The sequence below is a fragment of the Dipodomys ordii genome, unplaced genomic scaffold (assembly GCF_000151885.1).
Source record: "Dipodomys ordii isolate 6190 unplaced genomic scaffold, Dord_2.0 Scaffold3, whole genome shotgun sequence".
Classification (NCBI taxonomy): Eukaryota; Metazoa; Chordata; class Mammalia; order Rodentia; family Heteromyidae; genus Dipodomys; species Dipodomys ordii.
This window is the reverse complement of record NW_012267219.1, coordinates 20,253,182-20,267,860: the sequence shown is the minus strand read 5'-3', so window position 1 is coordinate 20,267,860 and position 14,679 is coordinate 20,253,182. Positions and strand designations below refer to the sequence as shown.

At 35.6% G+C, this 14,679-nt stretch overlaps 1 protein-coding gene across 1 annotated transcript in view; it reads right to left on the bottom strand.

Annotated features, from left to right (window-relative positions):
* Tmtc2 (transmembrane and tetratricopeptide repeat containing 2) overlaps window positions 1-14,679 on the bottom strand; it is a 350,008-nt gene that overhangs the window by 161,936 nt on the left and 173,393 nt on the right. The window contains exon 2 of the mRNA XM_013020555.1: window positions 6,952-7,780. Within this exon, the coding sequence (XP_012876009.1) occupies window positions 6,952-7,699 (748 nt within the window). The 5' untranslated portion in view covers window positions 7,700-7,780. The remainder of the gene's footprint in view (window positions 1-6,951; window positions 7,781-14,679) is intronic.

Sequence of the window (14,679 nt, the reverse complement as noted above, 5' to 3'; positions counted from 1 at the left end):
TTAAAATGTCAGCTTTCACAAGGTTTAGGGGTTGAGATTTGAGTTAAATTTTGAGTTGTTTCCCAAACAAAATATTCTTTCAAAAACCAAAACAATGTAAAATTAAAATATATCTATCGGTTTTACACTATTGTAGGAAGAAAGATTGTGAAAAAAAAGTCATAGAGCTGAAGGAATTGATTGTTTCTCTCTGCTTTTCTATATCTATTTATGTAAAATCTTATCATTTGCTTGAGAGAGGGGTAAATGTAGGCCAAATGGGTCAGTTTCAAATATCTGCACTATTAGACACCTACCTCTGGCATCTGCAGTTCACAGAATTGCATTAGAAACAGTGGTGCTATGGCTCAAGTGTTAGAGTGCTAGCCTTGAGCACAAAAAGCTCAGGGACACCTCCCAGGCCCTGAGATAAAGCCCCACGACAGGAAAAAAAAAATAAATACATACATGTATGTTATACATATATAAACATATATAAATATAAAATATATACAAATATAAAATATATATGTGCATATGCTTGTGAAATGTTCCTCAGATTCAAATAAGTCTGCTTATTCTTTCCATCTCTAATTTCAACAATTGCTTTCATAAAGGCTATCAAGATAGGTATTCTTCTTTATTTTATTTTTTCTGTAACTCAGGGCCTGGGCACTTTCCCTGAGCTTTTTTGCTTAGGGAAATTGCTCTTGAGCCCCAGCTCTACTTCTGGCTTTTTTCTGATTAACTGGAGATGTCTCAGAAACTTTCCTACTCAGGCTGGCTTTGAACCACAATCCTTGTATCTCAGCCTTGTATCTCAGTTACTATTACAGGCATGAGTCACCCATAACCAGCCATGAATATTTTCTTGGTGCTGTAGGCTTTCTTGAAGTATAGCAGACAAATAAAATTCTACTTGTTTACAGTAACAAAATAAACAAACACTTGGCTTTTAATCCTTGCTGCATATTCTCTAAAGCAAACAGACATGGAGAATTGATTTAACTTTAAATCTCAAGGTTTAATTATTTTGAATGTCTTTTGGCATACGGATAAACTGCCATATATATGTCATCATTCTTCTTTTGTCTACTCACTAATCTATCAATAATAACTTTGTTATTAATAAGAAGTATACAAGTAGTTTTGGAGAGGAGATGGGATTGAGATACTGGCAAATCACCCAGGTGAAAAGCTCTTCAAAGATAGGAGATTACATTAAATATAACTTAGCAAGTCAATGACAAGTTTACTAAGAAGATCCAGACCCTTATGCCACCCAGTATATACCTGGCAATGCTCTAGATAGAAGGGGATTTAAAAGCAGGATCTGGAGGAGGCCAAAACCATAGGCGAGTGAGTGAGAGAGAGAGAGAGAGAGAGAGAGAGAGAAGAGAGAAAGAGAAGCTGGAGTGAGAAAGAGCTAGAGCTAGAGGGAGAGCTAGAGAAGAGGGAGAGAGAGACAGAAACAAAGAAACAGACAGAGACTGAGACAAAGAGAAAGGCAAAAGTATGTAGTGACTTCTCCCTAGGTACAGGAGCTAAGATCAATAGTGTGAATACAACAATGAGATTAGGACACCAGGGGATTTAGGTGAGGCCAGAGGCCAGGCAAGAAGATGTGATGCATTGAATTGTTTTGTAATAAATAGAGAAATGCTTTTCCAAGCAAATATTAGTTAAAATGACTTACAAAAATGTGTTGTTCTACAAGGATGGGGAGTCTTTCAAATGCAATGTGTTTTGTTAACTCGGGTGGTCATTATGGAAAATTTCCTCTTAGCTAAGCACAAAAAATGCAAAGAGTCATTGTGAAATCAGCAAACTACAGTAATCAACTATGTCTAGTATTTTCCTGACATTATCAACCACATAATGAGACAGGACTTGTGGTTTAGATAGCCTAAATCAGCTCTCATTTCTCCAGCGTCCAGATTTAAATCATAAATTAGCACACAGTCACTATGACAGGCTGTACCATCATCATTTGTATCCAATCAGTTAATGACTGGCAGCTGTTACGGGACTCATTATTGAAGGCAGTGGTTATAAACTATAATGCTTCAGAAGGCTTAAAATTATATTCTGTTAAAACATGTGCTAGACTGAAGTGCTCCAAAACTTGAAAAGACTTTCAAAGACAGAAAGAAAACTATCTCCCATCTCAGATAATATGAAAGACTGGCTCTAAAGCATTTCTAAACTTTTGCTGGGCTCAAATAACATAACAGATTAAGAAAAATCTGCCTTAGGGAAGAATACTGCCTTTCTCATCATTGCTAAGGAAGTAAATTAAATTAGAATTATTATTAGTTTGTTATAAATAGAAGCAGAAAAATAAAAAAGGACCTTGGATCAAAATACCTTTGATTCTACCAAACAGAAGCATGTATCACTGAAGTAGTCCTGTCAATGACAGCAGATCCAAAAGTCACTCCACTCCCGATTCTACCACTCTCGTTTGCTCAGTACCTGGTACATAGCCTCATAGTTCACTTTTGCCCTAACTCATGGATGTACATTAGACCTCTAAAACATTAAAAAAAACTTTTTTTAGGGGAAGGACAATAACCATACTCTTACTATTGAATATTTCCTTGACTGAATATATTGTCTCTACCGGGTACAGTCTCTAATGTATATATGGTATTTGTTAAAACAAAAAAAACCTGCCCTCTCGCACCATATTTTCTAAAACAAGGGTCAATGCATGCAGACATAAACTCATTAATACCAAAACTTTAGTATGTCAAATAGTGTTAAGTGCTAGGAGTAAAATGAAGATGGAAGAAGACAGAACATGCTAGATAGGACAGAGGCAGAGGGATAGCTGTAAATTTAGCAAGGTACACAATGTTCAATAAAACATCAGACTAATAAGGTGATTTGGGTCCAAAGACGTAAAGAAGGAGATCTCTACCACAGCAGGAATGTCTAGGGAAAGACAAGGGCAAAAGCCCAGGGAAGATGTTTCACTGGCAAAAAGAGGATATATCAAAGGCTAGAGGAGCTCAAATAATAGATTGCCTGCCTAGCAAGGACAAAGCCTTGAGCGCAGACCCTAGTACCACCAAACAAGAATATTTTAAAAGAAGAGGGGATCTAAAAGAGACAAGCAGGAAAGGCTGCTAGATTTATAGGATTTTGTCCATAATTGTATGAATTTTTATTTTTATTTTTGGAAGAAATGAGAAGCCATATTGAAATGCAACACATGCTCTGATGTATATTTCCACACATCAGGGGTCACTAGGGCAACTGATTAAGAGTAAACTCAAAGGATATAACAAGGGAAGCAGGGTGTCAGCTCAGACCGTAAAGCAACTGGAGTCATCATTAGAGCAGGAAACACTAATGAATGAAAATGAATGAAGGAAACATTTGACAATCATTACCCAGAAATCTACAGGGCACATCCAGAGTCATAGCAGAGGCAGGAACTGCTGGTGATAGAAACTGTTAGGAAAGACATTCTCTGCCTCTGTATCTAGCAAGGGAAAGGAGAAGAATAAGTCTTACAAAATATACACTGAGCACTCTCCATCCAGAGACATACATTTTAGGAGAAAGGCTTTATGATAGCTTTTATAGAACTGGGGGAGGAAAGGAGACATACTCCTTTCACTCCAGTCACTTTAAGACTTCCTCTCCACCAGAAATTGGACAAATAGAAAGCTAAAGGAACACTTTTGAAGGTCACAAACCAGAGAAGCTGAGATTTAACTGTTAGGTAATAGAAAACCGATAGCCAAACCTATAGGATCTCTGTACAAAGGTAGTGAGTTATGGCTGAAAGATGCAAATTGTAAACTGAGAATACTTAGGATAATTAAAAACAAGGACCCTAGAGGAACTTGTCACTTCTGGAAGGGAGAACTATCGCAGACATTAAGTACAGTCTGACTCCCATCCAGATTAATATAAAGCTTACTCTAGAGTGTCAGCTCCTCTTATAAAATATACCATGCCTGATGTAAAATTTAGAAAAAAAATAAAACATAAGAAAATGGAAGTTGACAGGTAAAAGTCTTAATGATAAATCAAGTGAAAGATAATGGTGGCTTGAGATAGAGTGGTAACATCAGAGGTGGTAAGAAGTGATCGATTCTAGATGCATTATTGAAGACACAATAGAAAGGAATTACTGATGTAATGGCTGTGGAAGAAGCAAAGGAAGAAAGAAAGCCCAGGCAACTCAGATTGTTGTCAATGCTGCTGGGAAGTTGGAGTTTCTATCTACTGAGATGGTAAAGGCTGCAGGTAAAGCAGTTAACTAGGGCAATGTGGGGAATACTGATTTCAAGGTCTTACTAATTGATATGTTAAAGGACTTAAATAATTCTATTCAGCTATGCATCCACCTAACTAATAATATTTTTGGAATGCTTAAGCATTATGCCATATTTCAAGTGTTATGGAAAAGACATGGAGGGTCAAAAATTGTTGTGCATGTGTGCAATCCCAGCTACTGGGGAGATAAAGATAGGATGATGATAGTTAAGGCCAACTGAAGTAAAAAGTCAGTTGAGCCAGAAGCTGATGGCTCATGCCTGTAATCTTAGCTACTCAGGAAACTTAGATCTGAGGATAGTGATTTGAAGCCACCTAGGCAGGAGAGCCTGTGAGACTCTTATCTCCAGTTAAGTATCAAAGAAGAAGAGCTGGGAGTGGAGCTGTGGCTCAAGTGGCAGAGCATTAGCCTGAACAAAGGGACAGTGTCCAGACCCTGAGTTTAAGGACCAGAAAAAAATAAAATAAATAAATAAGCTAATTGATACTATCATAGAAGCCTGTGATAATGCCAAATACACAGAAAGAAGTGGTAAGAGAACCAGACAAACATGTATGGCATTATCTGATACATAACTAAAACAATCTTTCGCTCAAGTAGTAGAGTGCTTGCATAGCATCGCAAGACCCTTAGTTCAAACTCAATCACTGCAAAAGAGAAGTGACAATAAAATATGTAGTGAAGGAAATAGGCAATGCTTAGTAGTTCTGTAACTGAGTAACTAGATGAAGAAATGACTGAATACTTTAACCATGTCACCAAAATATAGACTCACTTCTATATCCATTAGCAAGCAGAATAGCTATGGCTGAAAAGTATCTATGGAGTTTTAAAAATATTTTCACACATCTGGAACAGGGAAGACTATTTACAACCTGCTCTCTGAGCATCTGCCTTCCTTCTTTTTCAGGAAAAAAAAAATAGCGAGATACTTGGCTTCCTAGAATCTAGATAACATTTCCCAGCATTTCTTGTGGCTTGGCGTGGCTAACGATCTGTGAGAAAATGTGGGGTGTGCAATTTCAGTGAAAGGACCTGGAGAGAATGGGTATACCTAAAGTTTGCCCTTTGTCTGGTATTTCCTGCGAGCTGAAGTGCTGATGTGATAATGAGCCCTCCTGGACCACAGGAACAGGGTGACACCACTGAGATGGCAGGGGAACAAACAAGAAAAAGCATGGCGCCATCTTATCAGCTCCGAGCTGCACATGCTTAGGTTGTTACATTTCTATCTTATTTAACTCACGGCTATCATAGCCCTTTGGAATAGGAGTGTAGTCCGAAATTTAACCAAAAACAAATTTCATAAATACTCAGGGTTTTGTTTTTTAATTCTTTACCATGGATGTGTTTTTAACAAGTCTATGGCAACATAGACTTATTCTATATACATCTATCAACCAGTAACGGAAAACAAAACAAAAAATGAAATAGCTGAAAAGTATTCACAAAAACAAGTGCAACAAATTTTGCATATTTCATCACTGAGGCTTGAGAACTGCACAACTCTACACTATGCACTAGCTCAACATTAATATTTCTATTTCCCATCAAAATCCCTGCAACCTATTAGTAAATAAATAGAAACAATTCATTCTTGGCTGAACACAATGTGTTAAGCCACACACAATGCTCACTGAACTCTTGGCTTAATTTGTGCTAATCAGAGAAAGATGACAAAGTTGTTTCTAAGTGTCTTGATGTTTGGATCATATCCAGATATGTATTAGTAAGCCATCTTCATACATCTTCAACCTTTGGTATTTGAGTCTTAATAGAAAATTACATTGGAAGGACTACCAAAATCTACATTCAGAATGTTATACAAGCAACCATAATGTCAGGAATAAAAACATGACTCATGAAGAGTAAGGAAATCTGGCACGATTTACCATAACATATTTCTACACTGTACACTTACTTCTATTCAACTGTTCTCTGTCTCAAACACTATTTAAATTGTTTAAACCAAAGGAATCTATTTTCAAAGTGGCCAGCTACTTGCATTTTTCTTTAAAGAAAATTTAATTCTGCTTTGGCTATCAATTTTGAGATTTGCTCAAATATTTTTTAAACCTAAAGCAATAAAAGTAAGGTTTCACCAACCTTCTCATTCTATTGTGAAAAGCATTAGTTCCTTAGGTGAACTTAAGAAACCTTAAATAAGGCTGTGCCACCTCAGGTTGGCAACACACATTATTTAACCTCTACAGAGCTAATAGTGAGTTGTTCCTCTACTCACACACACTGACAACTCCAAGACACCATTCCAAGATGCAGTGGTAGTCTTTCCTTCAGGACTAGCGGTGTTCCATCAAACAAGCATTGGAAAACACAAGAACTGATATGTACAGAGATAACCTGACTCATTGCATGATGAAAGAGATATGCATTATTAGTCATTTCAAATGTAGGAAGCAAGTCCTGTTTTCTAAATTCTTGTGCTATCAATTCAAAATAAGACACATTCTAATTCTTCTAGATAAATCTTATCAGGAAAATATTTCACTAACTACAGAATTGCTGGGAATGCCTCTACAAGTCTCATAAAAATAATGAAAGGTATTGGTTTTGCATGAAAGGATCTCTTCTTCTGTATGACTATGTGTTATGAAGCAAAAGGATAAAAAGTTGGGAAGTGTAAACAGTCCAAGCAAAAGCATAAAATAAAATATTACCTTTAGCTGGGTTTACTTTTATCCCTGACCTATAGAGCATTTCCTCATTCTGCCAGTCTCCATTCCTGATTGCAGTCTTGAGTCCGTAGAAAAGAATTAGTGTAGCTGTAGCATAAAAAATCAAGCTCTTGAGGAACCGCTTTTGGACTTTGACATAAAGGGCTCTGGCACCTACTGTAATCAGGAGGCAGAAGCCCATACTAGGAATATATAACACTCGCTCTGCAATTACAAAGCCAACATAGAAAAACAAGTTTGTGGCAGGAATAAAGGGTATTATTAACAAAGATAAAGACAGAACAACAATGTTTTCAGTAGAAGGGAGTTGTGTTCTCGGCGATACATTATTTTTAATGCCATTTTCTACTTTGGATGCAAAGCTGGGCTTAATCTCTGAGTTCCGGTACTCCACTTCAGAATGGCAGCTGTGTCCATTTGCATTCTGCTTGCCATTTATCACAGCATTCTCATTGCATTCTCTTTCTGAGCTCGGGCTCTTCAAACCATAGTAGGCAAGGAGGAGGAGTCCAGTATAGAAGGCCACAGTGTGTAGGTTTCTCCCATCACAAATTGTTTTGAGAAGAGGCACGGCATCCATTGACCAGTCGAAACTGAGAGTATCTGGGCAGAGCAACAACCAGAAGTTCTTGGTTGGCAAATAGAAGAAGGTAAGTGTGCGAGCCAGGAGGCTATCAGAGTCAGCAGCTGGGTTGTCCGAGTTGGAAAAGCTTGGTGGTTTGTTTCCCATCCAGTAAAACCGGGCACCCAAAAGGGAGGTCCCCCAGAAAGTTAACAAACTAATGCTGAGCAAAAGAGACAAGTTCTTCCTCTGAAACCAAAAGAGAGGGAGAGAAATAAAGATCATCATCAGTATGGCATTTTTTAACATTAAGGGGTAAAATATATATTTTATACGAGCAATTATAAAACTGCATTATGTCCCAAATATAGATCCTCATTCTTTTCCTATCTTTTAAATACGTTCAGAAAAAAATAATAACTTCAGAACAATGACTGTGGAGTGTTAATTTTTATATAATTTGAAAACTGTCTTTCATTCTTCTTCCTTTCTAAAATACCAATAACCAAAGATTCAAAGACCTGCCTGATAAACAGTAGGTCAAAAATATTTCTCTTCTTTATGATTTAGGTGTATGGTTTTAAAAAAAAAAGCATATAAGAAAATATAAGATCGGGGCTGGGAAAGTGGCTCAGTGGTAGAGTGCTTGCTTTGCATGCATGAGGCCCTGGGTTCAATTCCTCAGCACCACATAAGCAGAAAAAGCCGGAAGTGGTGCTGTAGCTCAAGTGGTAGAGCACTAGCCTTGAGCTGAAGAGCTGAGGGACAGCGCCCAGGCCCAGAGTTCAGGCCCCACGACCGGCAAAAACAAAACAAAACAAAACAAAACAACAACAAAAAAAGAAAATATAAGATATAGTAGGATCCTATTTAAGGGGCAGTAATGATATTGGGCTATGTCCATTCCAACCTGAACATCATTGTCTTGAATCTTCTTGCAGAATGTATAAAATAGGTTTTCATTGGTTGCCATATCCTGTCAATAACATCAATGGCATCTAACATGTAATAACACTTCTCATGATTTCCTTGCAGATTTTTTTTAAAAATAAGGGCTTTACAAGAATCATCCTCATCTTCAAAAAGTGGTAGGTCTGTCTGACCAAATGAAATGGTGAAAATCCTCATTATCTTCTCTCTGGGAATAGCTTATATACCCTTAAGATATTGTATGTAATTTCAGCAATTTTAGAAAATAAATATTCAAAACAATAATACATTAGAAGCTGTAGTAATTTGATAACTCACTAACTCAGGCATATTCTTGAGTACTCAGTTCTATGAGGAAGATACATATTATTTGGTGAAGATCAAGAGAGGAGACTTTATGGATAAGACATAAAAAAATTCCTGATTTTAAAATAAGTTGCTAATTTTGAAGTATGACCAAGACCATTCTTATACATCCTGATGTGGAGTGATTGAAGATGGGACCAAATTATTCCTTTCAAAAATATTTTTAAAAATGTTTCCTACAAGTTCGAGCCTAGCTTGTTTCAGAATAAAGTAATAAAAAGGGCTGAGAATGTTAGCTTTGACATAGGCCATTGTTTAACATAAAGGAAGGCCACCTGTGTTTCATTCTCTGGCCACATAACAAAACAAAACAAAAAATATGATAAAGATGTGAGTAGTGAAAAACTATTCAATGATAAATATTTTAAGTACTGGAAGTGTAATTTAAAATGAAAAAGAAGTAAAATAATCACATTTACCAATGCAGTACTTTAAATTTTAAAACATTTTTATAATACTTTCCATTTAAATTAATAAAATAACTAAGATCAAGAGACACTAAAGCTTCTTAAGTGAAGCAGCCCCATACACACATTCTAACTCCATAGTGACATTTGTAAGTATGAAATTAATGCACTATCAGGGAGGAACTAAACCAAGAAGCAAAGCTGCTATTAAAATGCTTACAATGGAAGAGCTTTTACAGTCTTGTGATCTACTACCACGAGTAACTGAAAATTCAAATAGAAAGTTTCATTCCTCTTTAATGCTTCTCCTAGAAATTAAAAAGTTATCACATATAAAAATAATTGTAACAAAATCTAATCTGTCTGCTAATCTCATTCACTAATCCTATGAATCTTTTTTTTCCCTCTCATTTTACGTAAGGCCTTAAAAAGCTTATTTTTTCATTTAGTCCCTATGCTCTGATCTAGAGATTAAATCAAAAAATAAGTTGAATAATCCCAAAGTTCACCTTAACATTGCTTTTTAAAATACTTTTAATTTCTTGAGAGGAAAGCTCACTATGTGCTCAGATTGGAGTTTAATTAAAAGTCCTCCAACCTTGAGGTATAGCCACAGCTCACTCTAATAGGCTACATTTAGATTCTCAGTTCTTGGTTGGTACACTCAAACTATTCAAGACAGGTGTTGCTTTCTGAGATAGATAAGACCCAGGTAATCTAGTGAATTAATATCTGTTATAGGAAGCATTAGCAAATAATTCAATATTTACCACATAATTAGTCCATTCAATTAATGAAATCCATTATGAATAATGGGTAGTGATATATCTCCTTATCTACTCCACATTGAATATATATACCTGTTATAAGATTAGTATTCGAATTTTTTTGGAGTTTTACCCTCTATCAAGAAAACATGAGTGGAGGGGGAGAAGGAAGAGTCAAAATGAATTAAAAAGTAGTTTTCAAACATGACAGTCCATGAACACCAGCTGTCAGCTTTAAAAATACAACTGCCCTAATCCTGGGATGGTAAACTAGGTGCTGCACATATAGGCAGAGCTGATCATCATCCTGCACCTATAGAAGTCTAATTCTCAGTACTGTCATTAAAGTTTCTATGAGATTCCTACTTTCATTTCACAGAACTGTGGTGTATAGTATCCTAATTGTAAATAAATAAACAAGCCACAATGAGACATAAATAATATTTCTCCCAGGCTCTGGAATGAATTGAATTCTTCATATTACAATTGAGTTGTCAGGAAAGCTAACTAAACGGATGTGAGAATATTATTAGTAGAATTATAAACTGAAATAGTCACACAGAAGACAGAAACTGATAACAGATTTTGTAAACATTTTGGAGGCAGGATGAAAGGTGCATTACTTGGACTGAAATTCAGGTCTCTACCTTGTGATATAAGTTTCCTACTAGCCCTTAAATCTCTCAATTATGAATCACAGAAGGCAAAATAATCCAGTAGAAAGGTTAAAAGAATATAAAAGAAATTTATAGAAAAGAGCACAGTAAATACCTGAATTTTTACAACACTAAACAGAACAATTTCATTAGTTCATAAAAATATAATTTAAATATATATATATGTATAATTCTTAAAGAAGTAAAGAAAATATTAAGGTAGATATAATGTGTTGGAGAAATACTAATTGGACAGTTTTGCTGGACAATTTGTAGTATACAGTATGAGTATGCAATAACATTTTATATCATTAGTGATTTGGTAATATATATTTATTATACACAATCTTGTAAACTCTGTTAGGTCTAATAATGAAGTATTGTTATAAAACTAAACAAACAAAAAAGGGAACTGCCAAAAACTTCAATAAGGATTATAGAAATAAATCATAATCTATCATTATAGTCAAGTCAATACACAATTAAAAGAAAAACTACATAGAAAGATATACATATATATGCATGTATATAGCCAAAGTAAAAATTAAAATAACTGAACTAAATCTTTATATAGTACCATACCTACTGAACATTTGTGTTTAATATGTAAATATTATAGAATCATCAAGTCCATTCAGGGAAAAAAATGTTTTTAACAAATGCATTCACATGCATACAAGGATTGTTTCTCCCCAAGCCTAGAAATATTTAGCTCAAGCTTACAAAGATAAACCTTCTGCAGTAGAAAAATAGGTCCATTAAAAAAAAAAGAAAGAAAAATAGGTCCATATAAAAAAAGTTTAAAAAAAGTCTTTAAATCTGCAAGAGTCTCTGCATCTACAATGCAAAGAAAAATTTACTACTAAGGAGTGACAATGATTAAAATATAGTGTATTTATAAATTGTTAAATAGCAACTCTTTTGTACATTACTTAAAGATGAAAGAAAGAAAGAGAGGGAAAGAAAGAGAAAGAGAGAAAGAGAAAAAGACACACAGACATGGGACATTGTTACATGGCTAAAATGATAGATCACCTGCCCAGAAAGTAGAAGGTTCTGAGTTTAAACCTTAGTAAATTAAAACACTAAGTAAATGAAAACACTGAAAGGACAGGTTTCCATGTAGCAATGCTACCTAAAATTATCTGTGTTACTATATTTGATGTCAGTATAACTTGTGGAGGAGATGGGGAAAAACAAGTCGTTTAAGGATACAGGTGGACCTGTTGCAACAATGAGAAGTACAAGTTGTCATGTCCAAAATGAGCTTTACAACGTCGGTGCGGGGGGAGGGGAAGGATTGGGATTGGGATTGGGATTGGGAAGGGGGCGGCTGGGAAGGGATGTGAAGGGTAAATAAAGGAGGAGGCTGCAATGCTTGGTAAGAAATATATGCATTATCCTGCCCATGTAATTGTAACCCCTCTGTACAGTATGTTCACAAATAAAATAAAATTAAATTTAAAAAAATTATCTGTGTTAATTTTATTAGAAAATACTTTAAATTGATAAGAAAATTAAACTAAAAACATACTGTACACATATTGAGATACAAAATTTCAATAATACTGTTCAAATGCTAGCTTTTAGAACTGAGTTTCTCCAAGTGACACATTTCAAGTCCCCTACAGGGTAAGATAGAGCCTGGTATTTACAGGCACTCAAACCACAGTTGACCTTCAAACTTTTTTTTTTTTTTGGGTCCAGTCGTGGGGCCTGAACTCTGGGCCTAGGTGCTATCCGTCAGCTCTTCAGCTTAAGGCTAGCGCTCTACCACTTGAGCCACACAGCCACTTCTGGCTTTTTTCTTTTTGTTTATGTGGTGAGGGCCCAGGGCCTCATGCATGCAAGGCAAGCGCTCTTCCACTGAGCCACCTTCCCAGCCCCTGACCTTCAAACTTTTAAAACCTATTTCCTACCTATCTTTGTCTCACACATTTTAAGTCCTATTCTGCAAAATCCTCATGCTCCAGGGAGGCTCATAAGCAACATTACACCTGATTGCAGAGTACTGTTTCCTAAAACTTGATATAAAGGAATTCTATGCTTCTATCAGAAAGAATGACATTGCCCCATTTGTTAGGAAATGGAAAGACTTGGAAAAAATTATATTAAGTGAAGTAAGCCAGGCCCAAAGAAACATAGGTCCCATGGTTTTCCTTATTTGCAATAACTGGTATATGTCCGAGTCAAGCAGAAGAGGTCAGATAAGTTGATATTAGGCGAAATGAACCCCAAGATAAGGACTCAAATGTTTTTTTCTTTCTTGATATTGTTTCTAACATATTTATAAGATATTTCTTTGTTGCTTTGTATGTCCCTCCCCCACAATATAACCACTGTTTTCAGTGTATTTGATATTGGTATAATTTGTGGAGGGGAAGGGAAAAAACAAATTATTTAAATAGGGATACAGGTGGACCCATTGCAACAATGAGATATACAAGACATTATGTCGAAAAACGAACTTTACAACTTGGGGGGGGGTGTGAGATGGGAGGACAGGGATGGGAAGGGGAAACAAAGGAGGAGACAACAACGCTTGATAAGAAATGTACTCATTACCTTGCCCATGTAATTGTAACCCCTCTGTATGGTATTTTCACAATAAAAAAAAAAAGAAAGAAAGAAATATGGGCTTTTCATCGTTGTTTGCTTATGGTGTGTCTCTTTATCCTTGAAATGGACATATAAAATGAAAAACATTAATTCTACAGGAATATTTTCCTCACTATAATTTTATCATAAAAGAATCTGAGATCGAAAACTTACTGCATGCTTAGAACATATTTTATATTTCATGTAGAACATATTTTATATTTCATACCAATAGTTGGGATCTGAACTCAGAATTTTGCCCTTGCCCTTGGGTTGGTTTGCTTTCATGACTGGCACTCTACCTTTAGCTAGATTATTTGCTGCTTATTTTGGAGGTGGGGTCCAGTGACTTTTCTGCTTGGGCTGGTTTCTCACTTGATAATCTGTATCTCAGTAGCTAGGACTACAGGCAAAAGCTACTGGCATAAGACTCTCCATGTTTTATTTTATCTAGCTGTGCATGACATAGATTTGTTTTGTGAAAGTGTAGGTCTTTAAGAGATTCAAATATGTTCTTTCTCTTTTGTAAAATTTCAACTTTGACATAAAAAGGGAAATCAACACTAGTATCCATATTTCTAATTAAAATATTTTCGAGGGAATGTTCTAAACTACCAGATACAGAAAAGCAATCAGTGAAAATCAGTTCAGCATATAAGGTTGATAACTTTATGCTTTTGACAGACAAGTGGAATGAAAGAAAATAGCTACAGCGTAACACAAAAATAATTCCAAATTTATCACAAAACATCAAAAGCTTCCCTACACATCAACTGGAAGAAGAAGAAAAAACTAATGAGAAGACATTGCCATGCTAATTAATGGTGATGTCTTATGGAATTCCTGTGCTGAATTATTTTCTTCTATGGATGTCATTAAGGCAAGAAATAAAACAAAAGGGAAACAAAATTCACCTAATTTATCTATATAGATTTCTTCTGTATTATTCAAGAAAAACTGCTATTGATGATGGCAGCTTCAATAGTGTCTTCTGATCTAAGATTCTGGGACAGAAATGAAAATGAAAAGCAATACTTTAGACTCAATGAAAAAAAAAAGTAAATATTCTGCCTCAGAGTATTAAGCCCATCATGAGACTCACTTTTGGCAAACTAATGAGAATAAATTACTTAAGCATAAGGCTCATTGAATTCCAAATTAAGCCCTTGGCAATGATCATAGTTGTAAGAGTAAAGTAGATAAAATCAGCATCTGAAAGTGGGAAATACAAGTGAAGGCTATCTAGACATAACAAAAAAAACCTAGCATCATCCATTCTGAATCCACCATTCATCCCTAAAGTCATAAGGTTTCCTTACACAAGTAACACAGGTTTCTTTTCTTTCCTCTCCTTCCTCAAGGACTTTTCATTGGAAATTCACCCCAAACATGAATATAAAAGCACAACCTTTTAAACATGGGGC